Here is a 19,108-nt window from a genome sequence, read left to right as displayed (position 1 = left end):
AGCAAAAATGAACTATCGGGACCTCATCAAAATAAAAACCTTCTGCACAGTGAAGGAAACAATCAGCAAAACTAAAAGGCAACTGACGGAATGGGAGAAGATATTTGCATATGACATATCTGGTAAAGGGTTAGTATCAAAATTTATAAAGAACTTATCAACTCAACACCCCAAAAATAAATAATCCAGTTAAGGAATGGGCAGAAGATGTGAAAAGACATTCGTTAAAGACATACAGATGGCCAACAGACACATGAAAAGATGTTCAACATCATTCATCATCAGGGAAGTGCAAATCAAAAGTACAATGAGTTATCACCTAACACCCATAAGAATGGCTAAGATTAACAACACAAGAAACCACACATGTTGGTGAGGATGTGGACAAAGGGGAACCCTCTCATACCGTTCGTGGGAATGCAAACTGGTGCAGCCACCATGGAAAACAGCATGTAGTTTCCTCAAAGAGTAAAACATAGAACTACCCTATGACCCAGCAATTGCGCTACTAGGCATTTACTCAAGGATACAAAAATACAGATTCATGGAATACTACGTGGCAATGAGAAAAAATGAAATATGGCCTTTTGTAGCAACGTGGATGGAACTGGAGAGTGTGATGCTAAGTGAAATAAGCCATACAGAGAAAGACAGATACCATATGTTTTCACTCTTATGTGGATCCTGAGAAACTTAACAGAAACCCATGGGGGAGGGGAAGGAAAAAAAAAAAAAGAGGTTAGAGTGGGAGAGAGCCAAAGCATAAGAGACTGTTAAAAACTGAGAACAAACTGAGGGTTGATGGGGGGTGGGAGGGAGGGGAGGGTGGGTGATGGGTATTGAGGAGGGCACCTTTTGGGATGAGCACTGGGTGTTGTATGGAAACCAATTTGACAGTAAATTTCATATATTTAAAAAAAAAATACAGATTCAATTGAACTCCAATCTTTGTAGCAGCATTATCAACAACAGCAAACTATGGAGAGAGCCCAAATGTCCACCAACTGATGAATGAAGAAAAGGTGGTATATATACACAATGGAATACTACTCAACCATGAAAAAGAATGAAATCTCGCCATTTCCAACGTGGATGGAACTACAGTGTTTTATGCTAAGCCATTTAAGTCAGTCAGAGAAAAACAAGTATCACGTGTTTCATTCATATGTGAAATTTAAGAAACAAAACAGATGAAGATAAGGGAAGGAAGAGGAAAAAAGAAAGGGAAACAAGCCATAAGAGACTCTTAACGATACAGAACAAACTAAGGGTTGATGGAGGGGGAGGAAGGAATGGGCTAGGTGGGGGATGGGTATTAAAAAGGACACTTGTGATAAGCACTGCGTGTTGTATGTAAGTGTTGAATCACTGAATTCTACTCCTGAAACCAATATTGTGCTCTATGTTAACTAAGTACAATTTAAATAAAAACTTGAAAAAAAAATGAATCAAAAGTACCTTGTAAAGTGACATTTCACTATACATAAATTTTATCCCAACAAATAAGTGCTAGAGAAAGGCTTTTAATAATAATTTTTCTGAAGTTCGCACGAGGTTTTATATGATGAAGCTCTCCCACAAGTCTACCTTAGTAAAACCCTCAGATAAAAGTAAGCAATGATTTGGCAACATATGACAAACTCTTAAAAACATACAGGACTCTGACCGGAGATTTTACTTTACTCCTAAATTTAACTATAAGGATGTTAGCCCAAACACTGAATAATGGGGTCCAATTTTTTTTCTTTCCTTTTTTTTCTTCTTTCTCGTTATTTTTGTATTTCTGTATTTATTTATTTATTTTTTCAATATATGAAATTGATTGTCAAATTGGTTTCCATACAACACCCAGTGCTCATCCCAAAAGGTAATGGGGCCCAATTAATAAAATACAATGTATCAGCACAGCACCAAACATGATGTTACAGAATATTTACTGACGTGGACATTCATGATACATGGAATCCAAATGCAGACCCACACATGCGTGAGAAATTGACAGAGTTGTGACCTGCAGACTGGGAAAAGATATGCCCAACCGGCCAATAAACGGTACTGGGACAACTGGCTGATTATCCCTATGGGGAAAATTAGACTGGCTCTCACAACAGTATAAAAACTTAGATGTGAAAGATAAAACTTTTAAATTTTCATTAAATATAGGGGCGCCTGGGTGGCTCAGTCAGTTAAGCACCCGACTTCAGCTCAGGTCATGATCTCACATTTCGTGAGTTTGAGCCTGCATAGGGCTCTGTGCTGATGGCTCGGAGTCTGGAGCCTGCTTTGGATTCTGTGTCTCCCTCTCTCTGCCGCTTCCCCACTCACGCTCTGTCTCTCTCAAAAATGAATAAACGTTAAAAAAAAAAATTTAAACAAGTCCAGAAAATCCTGGAAGATTTGCTCCATGTGCATGTAATCCACACATCAAAAAAAAAAAAAAAAAAAAATCTAGAAGATAGCTTCTAAACATCCTATACATTTTGATCTAATAAGAAAAAAAATGTTTTAAGTTCATGTAGGTACAGAAAAAAGACCATAAACATAAATGCCATACAGTTATGGGTGTTTATTTCCAGACAGACTTATGAGGGATATTTTTTTCTTTCTAATTATAGATACATGATGAGTTTTTAAAAATTTTTATGGCAAATGTGCATCATTCTCTTTTAAAGGTTTTTTTTTCTTAAGTTTATTTATTTTGAGAGAGGGAGAGAGAGTGGGACAGGGGGAAGGGGGGAGGGGGGAGGGAAGGAGGGAGGGAGGGAGGGAGGGAGGGAGGGAGAGAGAGAGAGGGAGGGAGGGAGAGAGAGAGAATGAATCCCAAGCAGGCTCCACACTGTCAGTACAGAGCCCAATGCAGGGCTTGAACCCACAAACCATGAGTTCGTGTCCTGAGCCGAAGTCGGATGCTCAACCAACTGAGACACCCAGGCACCCCTGCTTTATTCTTACCATAAGAAGAAAAGTATATTATTAACTTGTATATATATTGTATATATTAACTTGTATATATAACAAGTATATTATTAACTTGTCTCTTGAAACCCTGTATCTCTTCTGGATCAAGCTGTGACTGCCTTGCCAAGGGGGTAAACTAAAAATAAACACACAGACCCCGCCCCAGAGACATGCCGATGGCAAACAGGCACAGGAAAAGAGGCCCCACCTCACGTTGTCATCGGAGCAAATGCAAATTAAAACAACAATGAGAGAGCACCACACACCTGTGTGGCCAAAGTCGAAACACTGATGGCACCCAGTGCTGGTGAGGGTGTAGAAAAGCTCTCCTTCACTGCAGGTGGGAAAGCCAAAGGTCCAGCCACTTTGCAAGACAGCTTGCTGGTTTCTTTCAAAACCTGAACATATTCTTACCGTATGATCCAGCACTCACACTCCTTGGGATCTGCCCAAAGGAGCTGAAGGCTTAAGTCCACACGAAAATCTGTACATGGATATTTATGGCAGCTTTATTTGCATTGGGTCAATGGAGAAATAAACTGTGGTCCATCCAGACAATGGAATATGACTCAGTGCTAAAAAGAAATGAGCTATCAAGCCATGAAAGGGCAAAGAAGAGCCATAGATGCACTTTATGAAGTAAAAGAAGCCGATCTGAGAAGGCTACTGACTGCACAATTCTGAGTATACGACATTCTGGAAGAGGCAAAACTATGAAGACAGTAAAAAGATCAGTGTTTACCAGAGAGGGGGCAGGGGAGACAGATGAATTAGTGGAGCACAGAGGATTTTGGGGGAGAGAACACGATAGATACCTGCGCGATATCGATGTACGAGATTATGATAGCCATCTGCCATTACACATTTGTCCAAACCCACAGAATGTACAACAGCAAGAAGGAACCCTAAGGCTGTAGGCTTGAACTCTAGGCTTCAACTGATTAGGATATATTAGTGTTGACTCATCCTGGGTAAAATACATACAATGCTTGCGAATGATGTTCATGATGGGGGCAGTTATGCATAGGTCGGGGCAGAAGGCATGTGGAGAATCTCTGCACCTTCCTGTCAATTTTACTGTAAAACCTAAAACTGCTCTAAAAAAATAATAAAGTTTAAAAAAAAAAACAAACAGACACACATGAACATTGGATGCCCCATGTGGCTGCTCACCCAGCTTTCACAGAGCCTACAGATTCCTCGGGATCCACTCTTAATAATAAAATAAGCTTTCAGGGGCGCCTGGGTGGCGCAGTCGGTTAGGCATCCGACTTCAGCCAGGTCACGATCTCGCGCTCTGTGAGTTTGAGCCCCGCGTCAGGCTCTGGGCTGATGGCTCGGAGCCTGGAGCCTGTTTCCGATTCTGTGTCTCCCTCTCTCTCTGCCCCTCCCCCGTTCATGCTCTGTCTCTCTCTGTCCCAAAAATAAATAAACGTTGAAAAAAAAATAAAAATAAAAAATAAAATAAAATAAGCTTTCAGAACTAGCTAAGTCTGTCTGTCTGTCTGTCATTCTTTGTCTCTCTCTTTTAGTATGGTGAAGAATATATAAAATAAAAAGTACCATTTTAACTATTTTTAACTATGTAATTCAGTGGTATTAAGTACATTTACACTATTGTGTAATCCCTATGGCCATCCATTTCCAGAACTTTGTCATCATCCCAAACTGAAACTCTGTATCCATTAAGCACTAACTCCACATTTCCCCTCTCCCATCCCCCCGCCCAGGGCGACCACTATTCTGCTTTCTATCTCTATGAATTCGTCTACTCTACCTCATGTAAGTGGGATCGTCTGTCCCTTCTGAATGGCTTCATTCACTTCACCTAATGTCTTCACCTAATGTTCATCCATGTTATACTATATGTCAGAATTTCGTTTTCTGAGGCTGAATAATATTCCATTATATGCGTGTACCACATTTTGCTGACCCCTTCATCTGTGGATGGACATTTTGGCTGTCCCACCTTTTGGCTATTATGAGGAATGCTCCTATGAACATTGGTGCATGTTACAGACTGAATATTTGTGTCTCCCGCCTCAAATTCGTATGATGAAACCTAACCCTGATGTGATTGGTACTTTGAAGTGGGGCCTTCAAGAGGTGATTAGATCATTAGGGCAGAGAATGGGATCGGTGCCCCTGTAAAAGAGACCTCAGAGAGCTCCCTCACCCCTTCCTCAATCCTTCTGCCATGTGAGGACACAGCGAGAAAGTGGCTGTCTATGAACGAGGAAACGGACCCTCACCAGACACCCAAGCTGCCGGCACCCTAATCTTGGACTGCCTAGCCTCCAGCACTATGAGGAACAAATTTCTGTCATTTCTAAGCCACCCAGACTCTAGTACTTTTGCTGTAATCGTCCAAACAGACTAAGATGGTATGCAAGTACGAATCCTGCTGTCAATTCTTCTGGGTGTACATACCTACAAGTGAGACTGCAGATACGGTCATTCTAGGTTTACTCTTTTGGGGAACTGCCAAACTGTCTTCCAAGCAGCTGCGTAACTTTACACTCCTACCAGCAATGCACAAGGGCTCCCATTTCGTCATATCCTCACCCACACGTGCTATTTTCCAGTTTTTAAATGATAGCTATACTAACGCAGTAGAGTGCTTCTTAAACTGATATTACAAATAAACCAAAACAGAAGTTTTCACAACATACAAACAATTTAAAATGCTCCAGAGATGAATCCAGTCAGATGCTTGGGAGCTTCTTAACCTAGTCAGACTCTGGCGTGACTGGGTGGCTCAGTTGGTTGGGCATCTGATTTCAGCTCAGGTCATGATCTCGCAGTCCATGAGTTCAAGCCCCAGGTCAAGCTCTGCGCTGACAGCTCGGAGCCTGGAGCCTGCTTCAGATTCTGTATCTCCCTCTCTCTGCCCCTCCACCACTAACACTCTGTCTCTGTTTCTCTCAAAAGTAAATAAACATTAAAAAAATATTTTTTAAAACATCCTAGTCAGACTTCAGAAGATTTATAAATATATGGATGCATTGATAGACCCATGGATGGATTTCACAGAAGTACGAGTATATGCTCTTTCTTTGAAATCATTGGATTCTTAAAGTGGTATATGAGATCTTAAAAATGTAGTAAACCAAAATGTTTATGATACAGGCAAATAGTGGAGGAAAATTATAGTTTTAAAAGCTTTATAGACATTCAAGGAAGATCTAATATGAATGATCCAAGATTCTGGTCTAAGAATTTATAAGAAGAGCAAAGTAAACCAAAGTAAACAGAAGTAAAGAAATAGTAGAGATAAGAGCAGAAATCAACAAATTAAAAAACAGACAAAATAAGCAAAGCTCTAGTTATGTTAATGATTAGTTTGAAAATATAAACAAAATTAACAAAAACCTTAATCACACGGATCAAGAAGAAAAGAGAACACAAATCACCAATGGTGGAAATGAAGATGGGGTTATCACCACAGACCCTACAGACATGAAAGGATAATATGAAAATACTTATGAAATCCTTTGAACCAACAAATCTTTTTTTTTTTTTATTTTTTTTTTTTTAACGTTTATTTATTTTTGAGACAGAGAGAGACAGAGCATGAACAGGGGAGGGTCAGAGAGAGAGGGAGACACAGAATCTGAACAGGCTCCAGGCTCTGGGCGGTCAGCACAGAGCCTGACGCGGTGCTCGAACCCACAGACCGTGAGATCATGACCTGAGCCGAAGTTGGATGCCCAACCGACCGAGCCACCCGGGCGCCCCTGAACCAACAAATCTGACAATTTAGATGGAACAGGCAGAATTCTTGAAAAATGCAACTTACCACAAACCACAAGAAAAAAAACAAAAACAGAAAACCTAAACAGCCTTACTACTATTTTAAAAACTGCATTTGTTACCCAAAACTTTTCCAAAAAGAAGGGCATCTGGGTAGCTCTGTCCATTAAGCATCTGACTCTTGGTTTTGGCTCAGGTCACGATCTCTCAGTCCATGAGATTGAGCCCCACGTGGAGCTCTGTGCTGACAACACAGAGCCTACTTGGGATTCTCTCTCCCCCTCTCTCTCTGCCACTACCCTGCTCACACTCTCTCACTCTCAAAAAATAAATAAACATGTAAAAAAATAATAAATAGCATCCATTTAAAACAAAACCAGAAAAACTTTCCCAAAAAGAAAATTCCAGGCCCAGGTGATTTTACCGGTGAATTCTATAAAATATTCAAGAAGAAATACCACCAGTTGTTCACAAATGTTTCAGAAAGAGAAGAAGGAATGGATCACTAGCCAGCTTGTTTTAATAGGCCAGTGTGATCCTCAGACCCTAAGTTGAGAAAGACATTGCAAGAAGAGAAAGGCATAGACCAATACCTTTCATGAAGACAAAAAACCCTTAGCAAAATAGTAGTAAGTTTAATCTAAGGCTAAATGAAAAGGATATAATGACCATATAGCATTTAACCCATGAACACAAGGTTGATTTAACATTCAAAAATATCACACAATACATAAAAATAACTCAAAATAGATCCTAGATCTGAATATAAAACCTAGAACTACAAAAGTTCTAGGAAAAAACCATAGGAAATCTTTGAAGTCTTGGGATAGGCAATGGTTACTTAAAACAGAACACAAAAAGCATGAAAAAAAAGAAAAAAAAATTGATGAATCACACCTAATAGAAATTCAAAACTTTTCCTCTTTGAAAGATTAATAAAAAGTCATATACTGGCAGGAAATATCCACAACACATATATAAAATAATAAACTTGTTTCAGGGCACCTGGGTGGCTCAGTCAGTTAAGCAACCAACTCTTGATTTTGGCTCAGGTCATGATCTCATGGTTCATGGGATTGAGCCCTGCATCGGGCTCTGCGCTGACAGTGCAAAGCCTGCTTGGGATTCCCTGTCTCCGCCCCTCCTCTGTTCACTCACTCTCTCAAAATAAATAAACATAATGCAATAAAATAAAACAAAACAAAATAATGAACGTACTACTTCAGAATGTATAGACTCTTACAACTAAATAGGAACAAAATTACAATTTTATTTATTTATTTATTTATTTATTTATTTATTTATGAGAGAGCACGTGTGCGTGAGTGTGAACAGAGGAGGGGGCAGAGGGAAGCTCTACACTAGCAGGCTCTACACTAAGCGCAGAGCCCCATGCGGGGCTTGATCCCATGACCCTGGGATCATGACCTGAGCCAAAATCAAGAGTTGGACCCTCAACCAACTGAGCCACTCACACACCCCAATACAATTTTCAAAATAAGAAAAGGAGGGGCACCTGACTGGCTCAGTCAATAGAGCATTGAAACTCTTGGTCTTGGGGTCATGAGTTTAGGTCCCACATTGGGGTTAGTTTACTTAAAAAAAATAAAAGGGTATTTAAAAAATAAAATAGGAAAAGGATACTTCCCAAAAGAAGTTATATGAATGGGGGCACCTCGGTTGAGAGTCCGACTTTGGCTCAAGTCATGATCTCATGGTTCGTGAGCTCAAGCCCTGCGTCAGGCTCTGTGCTGACAGCTCAGAACCTGGAGGCTGCTTCAGATTCTGTCTCCTTCTCTCTCTGCCCCTCCCCTGCTCACACTCTGTCTCACTCTCTCTCAAAAACAAATAAATGTAATAAAAAAAAACCTTAAAAAGTTATATGAACGGTCAATAAGCACCTGAAAATATGCTTAATATCATCAGCCATCAGGAAAATGCAAATTAAAACCATAATGAGACACTACCACCCATCAAATTAGATGAAATTAAAAAGAGTAAGTATACCAAGTACTGGTGAGGATGTGGAGACTGGAACTCTCACACACGGAAGGTGGGATTGTAAAATACTACAGCCACCTCAGGAAAGAATTTGGCCATTTCTTAAAATATTAAACTTAAACTCACCACAGAACCTGACCTTTCCACTCTTGGATACCTTACCCCCCCGAAATAAAAATATCTGTCCACACAAAGACTTGTAACAAATATTAATGGCAGCTTTATTTGTAATAGCTCAAAGCTGTAAACAGCCTGGGGTGCCTGGGTGGCGTAGTCAGTTAAGCATCCAACTTGGGCTCAGGTCATGATTTCACGATTCATGGGTTCAAGCTTCACGTCAGGCTCTGTGCTGACAGCTTGGAGCCTAGAGCCTGCTTTGGATTCTGTGTCTCCGTGTGTGTGTGTGTGTGTGTGTGTGTGTGTGTGTGTGCGCGCGCGCGCGTGTGTGTGTGTCTCTCTCTGTGTGCCCCTCCCCAGCTCACGCTTGGTCTCTCCCTCTCCTTCAAAAATAAACATAAAAAAAAAATTTTTTAAATGTTTTTAAGGCTGTAAACAGTACAGATGTTCATACTATCCATACTAGATGGAAGGATAAATACATTGTGGTACATCCATATGTTGGAATAGTACTCAGGAATAAAAAGGAACAAATCACAGGGGCGCCTGGGTGGCTCAGTTGGTTAAGTGTCTGACTCTTGATTTCGACTCAGGTCATGATCTCACAGTTTGTGACTTCAAGCCCCACTTTGGGCTCTGTGCTTACGGCGCCGGAGCCTGCCTTCCCTCTCTCTGCCCCTCCCCTGCACATGCGTGCACGCTCTCTCTCAAAATAAGTACACTTAAAAAAATAAAAAATATGAGTTATGAAAAGAAACAGAGAAAACAGATAAATCATACGCTGCCTCACTTTGACTCTGAAGACACAAACTTTCTCTTACAGAACTCGACACAGCAAAAAGATGTGAGGGGCGCCTGGATGGCTCAGTAGGTTAAGCATCCGACTTCAGCTCAGGTCATGATCTCGCGGTTCATGGGTTCAAGTCCCACGTCGGGCTCTGTGCTGACAACTCAGAGCCTGGAGCCTGCTTCGGATTCTGTGTCTCCCTCTCTCTCTCTGCCCCTCCCCCACTCACACTCTATCTCCCTCCCAAAAATAAATGAACATTACAAAAAAATTTTTTTAAATATGCCAGCAACATACCATTCCTGACAACCAAAACCAAACGTCTCCAACAAGCCAGCACTTATAATACACATCCATCAGTGAGGACTTCAGTCTCAAGTCGCTGCCACCCAAAACCCCCAAGGAAACCAAATCCACCTCGCCTCACGACTGAAATGAGAAGCAGCACAGTATATTTTATAGGCATCGATCCAAGGAACTACTCAACACATAAGTATGAGAAAGCACAGTAAAGGTGGGGGAACCACTTGCCTGAAAGTATAGTTTCCGGGAACAAGGTTAGACAGACTAAGACGGGGGACTTGGCGGGGGTCTCCTCTCTGAAGGGGCCATTAATTCCTTCCCAGCGATAACTCACTATTCGCATGTCGTCTGTACTTTCTAGAAAGATTTAAAAGTGAAACCTAGAATGAAATGCAAGAACCGTACAATTTTGTAATTTACAGTCCTCATGCTTCAATTTGTTTTTGTATGAAATCGCATAATTACACAGAAATCAATGGCCGTGTATTATGTGCTACCAGGGGGATTTCTTCTTCTCCCTGGACTATCATCACTGTTGTTCTCCCGAATTTCCACCAGATTTGAGAGGGCTGTTTGCGCTCGGTTGTGAATCTTAAAAAACACACTGACAGGTGCTATTGCTTTAAAAAAAAAAAACAAAAAACAGGAGTCAAACAGATGCAGCACACTGAAATGCTTTTTCTACTCACCCCACCCTAGAACATGATACCCTTCTGATAATCTGACAGAGGTATCTGAACTGACAGATTCATAAAGAACTAAGAGACACTTATACGTACTTTATGAGACACCTTTTACAACCCTAATCATTGAGGTGTAAATCCAAAGAAAGGTAGTACCTTGTAAGAAAACTGCCCATTTCTGCTTCGAAAGAGAACAAAACAAAACGGGCCACACAGAATCACAGACATTTAGACCCGGAAGGAAGTCAGCTGCATTTAATTCAGTTAAAGAAAGAACTAGTTGGTGCGACACACGAATAATCCCAGTTTCCTGTACCTGAGTCGTCCTGAATTAGAGAAACCAAAATGCAGTACATGTCCTCATGTAAATAGTTTCATCTGAAATATGCTTTTTTTTCAGGTTGTGAAGAGGGAAATGTGGATAGTGATATCTGAATAGACACAAATGATCACGTCAGTGGGAATTCTGTATATTTGCAAAATGGAACAGCATTAGCGGCTGACAAGTACTCTCCTTCCAACAACCAAGGATCTATTCTTTACAGGATCTGGTATTAGCTTTGTGATTAACTGCACACATATGCAAATACCGGTCACGCTGAGACTGATCATACTTTGTCATACACTGTCCTATATCTTGATCTATCTATACGAACGTACTGTCAAACGTAGGGGATGTTTACCATCCACTGTCATTTGCACGAATGCCTGTAGTCACACAGGGGCCCCTTCCACGTGTAAGAAAAGGAATGAACTCTGACTGAATTAACACAACACAACCCACCCTGGACGAAGGCAACCCCTCTTGTGTGCATTAAAGTGATTTTCCTGTTGCTCATCTCATTCGCTACGTCAAAAGGAGATGTGCTGACAATGGCTTTAATTCCAAATCCAATGGCTGGGCCCCGAAGAAGTTTCCACAGGCAAGTGAGACACACATGAGACAAAGGCCGTGACGAGGCACCTGAAGGGCTGGGAGCTACATGCCCCATGAGGAAGACGCTCACGCATCCACACTGGTGTGCGAGGTCTCCCGGCCTCCACAAGGAGCACCGATAAACCTCGCGGCCCATGGGGCGGAGAGACCGTGACTTGTCCCAGATACCCATGGCTGCCGTCGATGAAGGCTGACGTCAAAGGCAGGGTGAGCGCTTGCATCTGGGGAGAAACCACTGCCGTGGGGGGCAGGTTGACTCTTCTGGCTGTATGACAGAGAAAGGGACACTGGCTGAGCCTGCTATGTGTGTGTATATCATAACCCCAGTATAGCGTCTGCTTTTTAAGAGTTGGTTATAGGGGCACCAGGGTGGCTCCGTCGGTTAAGCGTCCGACTTCAGCTCAGGTCATGATCTCAGGGTTCGTGAGTTCGAGCCCCGCGTCGGGCTGTGTGCTGACAGCTCGGAGCCTGGAGCCTGCTTCCGATTCTGTGTCTCCCTCTCTCTCTCTCTCTCTGCTCCTCCCCCACTCACACTCTGTCTCTCTCTCAAAAGTCAATAAACATTAAAAAAAAATTTTTTTTTTAAAGTTGGTTATAAATGTCCTGTCAAGAAGGTGTCTGGCCCACAGGCCTCAGCTGTGGAGAGTACTTCCTCAAGTTTTGCAACCTTCCGGTCAATTTAGCAGCTTGTGTGCAGGTTTACATTTTTGCAGGCTGAGTCCCGGCTCAGGGGACATGGTGATAACCAGGTAATAACCTGGGAAATAACAACCCAGGGCTTCATCGCGCGACGTGGACCGTAGGTGCCGAAGGGGAGCAACGGACTGCGGTTCCGGCTCCTCCGACACGGGGGAGTTTTGAGCCCCTGGGGGAACGGCTGGGAGGCCGAGCCGGCACACAGGTGGCCCACCCGGACGAGGGGCCACCTGTCTCTAATTCACACAGATGCACTGGCCCGGGGGCGGGTGGCAGCCCGAAAGCCCACCGCGTGCCTCCCCGGACCCCTCGGGGGCTCAGCCGACTCTATCCGAAAAAGCCTTCCGCGGCAGGTAAGGCGGAGCCATGAGGAAGGGGGTGGAGGGGTGACCGGAGCAAATGCCGGACAGAGAAACCTACGGGCAGCCTTAAATGGCAGAGCTGAGCCAGTACTGAGAATCGCACAGAATAGAGAAAGGAAACCAAAAAACACACCACATCGTTGTCGCTTATTTTCTCTATAGTAGAGCCAAATGTAAAAATAAAAAATCCATTACCATTTTATTCGGGCACCAAAAACAGAGCTACACCTGTACGACACGAGGCCATTCTCCTACAGGGGCCTACCTGGCCGAACAGTGACACTGGCGTATCCTTCTCCAAAGGCATTTTCACCGGAAACTGCTACTTTGAACGCGTCAAGTCCTGCTGACAGCTGCAACAGAAATAAAAGCTACACAGGTAAACGCTCAAAAGACATAATGGGAGCGTTGCCTCAAAAGTCCTAAGATACTGGAGCGCATGGGTGGCTCAGTCGGTTAAACGTCCGGCTCTTGACTTCGGCTCAAGTCATGATCTCATGGTTTGTGAGTTCAAGCCCCACGGTGGGCCCCGTGCTGACAGCTCAGAGCCTGCATGAGATTCTCTCTCCTTCTTTCTCTGCCCCTCCCCCCACTCGTGTCTTCTCTCTCTCTCTCTCCGTCAAAATAAATATACTTAAAAAAAAAAAATCCTAAACTATCCAAGAAGCCATTCCTCCTGAAGTGAGTACAGCACAGGGGCTCAGGACACAGCCTCATCGGAGCCCTGCAGACATGGCCACAGGTGCGAAGCCTGTGCCCCGTCACACTGAAGAGGCCATCTGCCCCCCAGAAAGGCCTGCAGCTGAGCTACAGGTGTTCCCGGGCTGTACCGAGGCGTTAAGTGAGGGGGGCTGGCCGAGGGGGGCAGTTCTTAAACTCGTGTGCAAGGGAATCACACCTTTTTACTCGCTCTGGTGAGTCGGCCATCAGCAGTCTGGGGGCCACGCTCAGAGGAACCATGCCCAGTGACTCGAGGCCAACGTGAGCTTGCACAGCACCCACGGCCGTGCAGTCTCGCGAACAAGGACGAGATAATCACAGGTGGGAAATCAGATCCTCTAGCAGCTGAGGCAGTTCATTCATCCTTCCGGGCCAGGAAGGGGGAGCGTTTCCTCTCGTGAGGTGCTGACATCTTGGAGCAGTACGTGATGGCCAAAGCATCTGTGTGCGGGAATCAAACCGCTGGCAGTTCTAGAAACGTGGCTGCTCGCGGAGCAGAGATGACCAGAATGCCTCTACCTCTACCGAGAGAGGGAGACTTAGAACACAGGCTTTTTAACCTCAACAGAGATTCTGACATTTCACCATCTGCCCATCCACATGGTTGTGACTTGACTCATTTATATCCTCCTTCTGATCTCAATCGTAAAACAGACTTCAGGGTTCAGCAGCTCAAGTGTGAACTGAATTCTGTGGCGTGCTGTCATATCCGGCCAGTCTTCAGGTACTTATTTGAGAGACATCAAGCATTTGCATGTGTCTTTCGTTTATTTCATCTCAGTAGTCTACCGGGTGGCTTAGCAAGCTCCATTCATAGCTGTACGTGGCCTCTGAGAGCAAAAAAGGAATACGAGTAGTCATAAATTCTGAAAAGTTACTATATACAATCTGGGCAGAGCAAAGGACAGGACGGCCCTAATTCCAGCAGAAGAGATGCCGGACATATCCTGAAACCAGCTTTCAACTAAGAAATAGCAAGTTTCTCTATCTTTCTAATGGAAAATTTCTGTTTTAGTAGGGAAACACACAGCTTACAGAAAATTCATGAAATGTGGAAAGTAGAAAAAAAGAAAAAGGAAAAAAAAAATCTCCCTGATCCCACAGTTAGCATTTGATGACTTTCCTTTCCTTTCAGGGTGACTATAGATACATAGATAGATAGATGATAGATGGATAGATAGATTTCAACACAGTATATAACCCACTGTACTTTTTCTCCTTTTAATAAAAGGCAAGGAGATTTCCATTTGTTTCATCCGTCACGGGGGTTTACTGAAGGACGTAGAAACAGATTAAACTCTTCTGTATAAAGATGAAGTTGTCTCCCACAGTGAGATGCTAGTTCAAGTACGAAGTATCTCAGTAACAGGATTAAAGGAAATGCCAAATATTATCATCTCTGTTTAAATTGTGACCCATATGTGATGGGGGCAGGGGACAGATGAAGGGACTAACCTGAATGAGAAACCTCCAACACCCTATGAACGAATATACCTTAAGAAAGAATGCCTTTGACAGGTCAGAGGGATGGCTCCCGTGTTTGCTGAACAGTAGGGCATAGGACAAGCAGAAGAAAGGGCATTTTGAGAAACATTTTTGGAAGAGCTGGTGTGAGGCATCCTGAGTACCTCAGAGCTCCATTGCCCACACCGTAGTAGCTGAAAACAGCTTCGTGCCCCCTCCCGCCCCCTCTCCGCAGGGGGTTACCACAGGTTGGACTCTGGGATGTGGAAACCTCTCCTGCTCTAACACGTCCCTTGCTTTGCCTCTTCAGTAATGCATGGCTTTCTGTCTGGACCAATTAAGGGGTGTGTCCTATATGAGTTTCCCATACTCTTCCTCCATTTTAAACCACTTCAGTATGGTGTTTTTTATTTTTTAACATTTATTCATTTTTGAGATAGAGAGAGAGAGAGAGAGAGACAGAGCATGAGCGGCAGAGGGGCAGAGAGAGTGGGAGACACAGAATCAGAAGCAGGCTCTAGGCTCTGAGCTGTCAGCACAGGGCCCGACGCGGGGATTGAACTCATGGACCACAAGATCACGAACCGGGCTGAAGTCAGACGCTTGACCGACTGAGCTACCCAGGCGCCCCTCAACTACTTCAGTTAAGGTTCAATGCTTATGACCACCAAAGCCTCGCCACGACTCCCAAACCTTCAGTCGTGACCTCACACAGTGTTGTGAAAATGAATCCCTGCTGTAAAGTACCTGTAAAGACCGGTTAAGAGCAACCCAGCTAAGGGGCCCCTGGGGTCACCCAGGAAAGTCAAACTCTCACCTGCGGGAGGCGCTGGCACAACAAAAGCCTTCAGTTCAACTTCATTTTCTGGTAAAGTTATTAGATTATCTCCAGTGGACACCAGTTGTTTCACTAAAAGTTGGTTAGAAATAGTACATTCCTTTATATATGATAGTGATGTTATACTGCTTCCCTGCAACAGATTATTTCTTAGTAGCCACAAGATAAAATAACATATATTTTTCTAATAGTTCCTCCTGTGATTTATCGAAGACACTTTTTTCCTCTGGCTAGGAACTGAGCCATGACTCACATTCTGTTGCAGAACAGACTTCGTAAATTTTAAGCCATCTATGTGAGTTGACAAGCTGAAGAAAATAATGATTTGGAATGAGTGAGCACGGTGTTGGATAACAAGGTTGTACAGAACAGGTCGGGTACTGTGGGTGGAATCTATTTTCCTTCCTACCATCAAGCTCCTCTTACCTCCCTGGTATGTGCTGTTTTTATTAAAAAATGGAGTGTAATCATGAGTGTTTCTGTATCATTAGTCACACACCGCTCAGTTCTTCTGATAGCAGCCTCATGAATTGTCGCTAATGGCCTTGCTCTTGGAACCTTTCTAAGAGTAAACCCGGTCAACCTCCATATGAAAGAGCTATTCTAACTCAGGCAGCAGGAACATTCACTCTCATCAAAAGCACTTACCCACTAGATCAGCACTCAGAACACTGTTCATTTACCGTCTCCATAACCAGCAGAACACTGATGTATTCAATTGGTGAGATGCCACTGGACGTTAGTCTCACTTGTAAAATACAGCCGAGAGATGTCAGGATGTCACAGGGAGAAAAGCGAAGATTTTTTTTTTTTTTAAAGCTGAGTGCTCTTTAGAGATCTTAGGTACGTGGAGGCGTTGGATGGGTGGCTCACTAAATCTGCTCCTCTTCTGTCAGTACCCAGTCCTTCCAGTACCTTCCTGCACCAGCTGCAGGCGCCTCCCGAGCTTCTCTGCGGATCTCCTCTTACCCATCATTTCTACTGATTCTTTGCCCTGAAAGTCAAGCAACTGTGGACCCAGAGGGGACACTGGTCTAAACCTATCATGTTACAGACGCGGGAACTGAGCCCTAGAAAGGCAAAGTAATTACACTGCTCAAGGTTGTACGAATAATTAGTAAAAATAGAGCCACCAAAACTTAATTATTTTAAATGTATTTACTTCAACAAACACACAAAGCAGATCACACTGTACCAGGCACGGTCCCAAGGGCTTTAAAATGATCAATTCGTCTAACCTTCCGGCAGTTCCATGCAATAGTGCTATTAGAACCCACAGATCCCGGGGAGCCTGGGTGGCTCAGTCAGTTAAGCACCGACTTCAGCTCAGGTCATGATCTCACATTTCGTGAGTTTGAGCCTGCGTACGGCTCTGTGCTGACAGCTCAGAGCCTGGAGCCTGCTTCAGATTCTGTGTCTCCCTCTCTCTCTGCCCCTCCCCTGCTTGTGCTCTGTCTCTCTCTCTCTCAAAAATAAACAAACATTAAAAAAAAAAAAAAAAGAACCCACGGATCCTAATTCCCAGCTGGTGTCCTTTCCAATATACCACACAGCTTCTCTTCTGCCATTACCTTCCTGTCTACTGACGCCGAGGACCAAAGTAAGTGAACAGGCAGAGAGGGTCACCCCAGGGTACAGTGCCCACAGAATGGCCTAGGAAACAAGGTCTCTAACACCTTCCTTATTAGGGAATCTCATGGGAGCTTTTCAGCACTCGCCCTGATCCCTGCGGCCTCTGGCTCTTTCATGACCTCTTCCTACTTAGAAGTCTCTCTTTCCTTCCTGCTGTCCATACCCTTCTCTTGACGTCCTGCTTCTCTGTAGGCTCCTTCTGTTCTTCCAACTCCTAAAGAAGGGAGGTCTCCAAAGTTCCTCGCAGGCCTCTCCCTAGCTCACCCACCAGCCGCCCTGGAAGGTCAGATCTGGGCCCTAAGCCTGCGGTAGTCACCTCTATGCCAATGGCTGCTGGTGCTTCGTCTTCAGCCGCTCATCGGTCTCAGGGTCCTGCTTCTTTCATCCTGCCGGTCAACCACTCGTCAAATCCCACTGACTCCAGCTGATACCGCTCGAATCTGGTTTCTTCTCTTCAGCCCTGCAATCACTCCCTCCGGTCCTCAGGGATCTTCTTGCCTCCAGTCAACTACTTTCTTGAAACAATCTGATCATTTCATTTTCCTGCCTAAAGTCATTCAGAGATTCTCTCTACTTACCAATGAAGCACAAATTCCTTAGCACAGATTACAGATCTTTCAAAATCTTGCCCTGCTCACCATTGTAGACTCACGCCTTGGTTCCCTCTCATTCACGTAAATCAGTTCCCGCCAGAACGGCCTCCTTACAGCTCTCCCAAAGTGTCGCCTGAGCCCCCCTGAACTTCTGCTCTCTTCCACAGGCAACGAATGAGGTGATGGGCAGGAAATGCTAAGCATGGTTCCCAGCGCTCGGTTAAGTGCTCACTGAACAGTCATCGCTATTATTACACATGTCGCCACCTTGACCCGAACAACGCAGTGACCCCATTTTAGCCGGCTGGCTCTACCCTGGCGCTACCGCCTCCGGAGAGGCTTCCCGGCCCTTCTGAGAGGGCAGGCCGGGTGCCTCCCCTGCTCCCTCAGCTGCCTGTCACAGCACTTACCAGGTGATAGGAAAACCGTCCACCTCCCTGTCAGTCTCACTTCCTGCACTGTAGATCACAGAGGGAAAAGACAGCGTGTGTTCATCTTTTCACGCCTGGTGTGTAAGCACCGTTTCTAGGACACACTCAACGATGCGCCTGGGGGGAACGAGTAAACTTTAAAGCTGTCACGACTCTCCTACAGCAGGTTTTTGTACTTTTCTTCCGGCTGTACTAGGAGCAGTACTGCTACCTGTCCTGGGAGCAGCGGTGGGAGACACAGGTGGCTCAGATGGGGTGGATGCCAGGGACGACGCTAGTGGGAAGGTTCGGGGTGCTATGCTCCGTGCTCCATGGGGGGGCCAGAACCGGCCTCTTCTCTGTGGAGGCTGGGCACAACTCCGGTCTGGCTGGAGGAGGATCACGGGAAGGCATTAGAACCTAGGAGATCAATTACAAATTGTTATGAAAGAAAAAACAAAAATGGCTGCCCTCGTCAAGCAATACAACGTCACTGACCTTTCTCCTAAATTGGATTCAGTGGCGTTGGAAAAACCATGTCTGATATCACACAACAGTAGAATTCTACACCATCTCTTTCAAATATGCTCTGATATCTATTAAAAATGAAAGAAAAAAGAAAACTGTGGGTTGGACAATTATTGTAAGTGAACATGCACACCCAAAATCACTCAAGATGAAAAGAGAAAAAAAACCAAAAAAACCCTCCACAGCCCCCGAACTATTCAACAAGGCAGCAACTGAAGACAATCAGAACATTCAAAGACCAGGCTTCTAGAGTAAATGATCTCTAGTCATACCATCTATGTGCATAAACTGTAACTTAAAGTTACAGTTAAAGTTAGCCAACCTAA

The 19,108-nt window shown here is 44.1% G+C and overlaps 1 protein-coding gene across 1 annotated transcript in view; it reads right to left on the bottom strand.

Annotated features, from left to right (window-relative positions):
• KIAA0319 (KIAA0319 ortholog) overlaps positions 1–19,108 on the bottom strand; it is a 69,575-nt gene that overhangs the window by 35,855 nt on the left and 14,612 nt on the right. The window contains 9 exon segments of the mRNA XM_019425274.2: positions 10,148–10,184; positions 10,187–10,272; positions 11,708–11,804; positions 12,863–12,968; positions 14,059–14,147; positions 15,599–15,691; positions 18,487–18,536; positions 18,538–18,674; positions 18,753–18,850. Coding sequence (XP_019280819.2) covers positions 10,148–10,184; positions 10,187–10,272; positions 11,708–11,804; positions 12,863–12,968; positions 14,059–14,147; positions 15,599–15,691; positions 18,487–18,536; positions 18,538–18,668 — 689 coding nt within the window. The 5' untranslated portion in view covers positions 18,669–18,674; positions 18,753–18,850.

This window comes from Panthera pardus, unplaced genomic scaffold (genome assembly GCF_024362965.1).
Source record: "Panthera pardus isolate Hobbes unplaced genomic scaffold, ASM2436296v1 HiC_scaffold_17, whole genome shotgun sequence".
Lineage (NCBI taxonomy): Eukaryota > Metazoa > Chordata > Mammalia > Carnivora > Felidae > Panthera > Panthera pardus.
The sequence above is the reverse complement of the archived record's forward strand: the minus strand, read 5'-3'. Positions and strand labels throughout refer to the sequence as shown.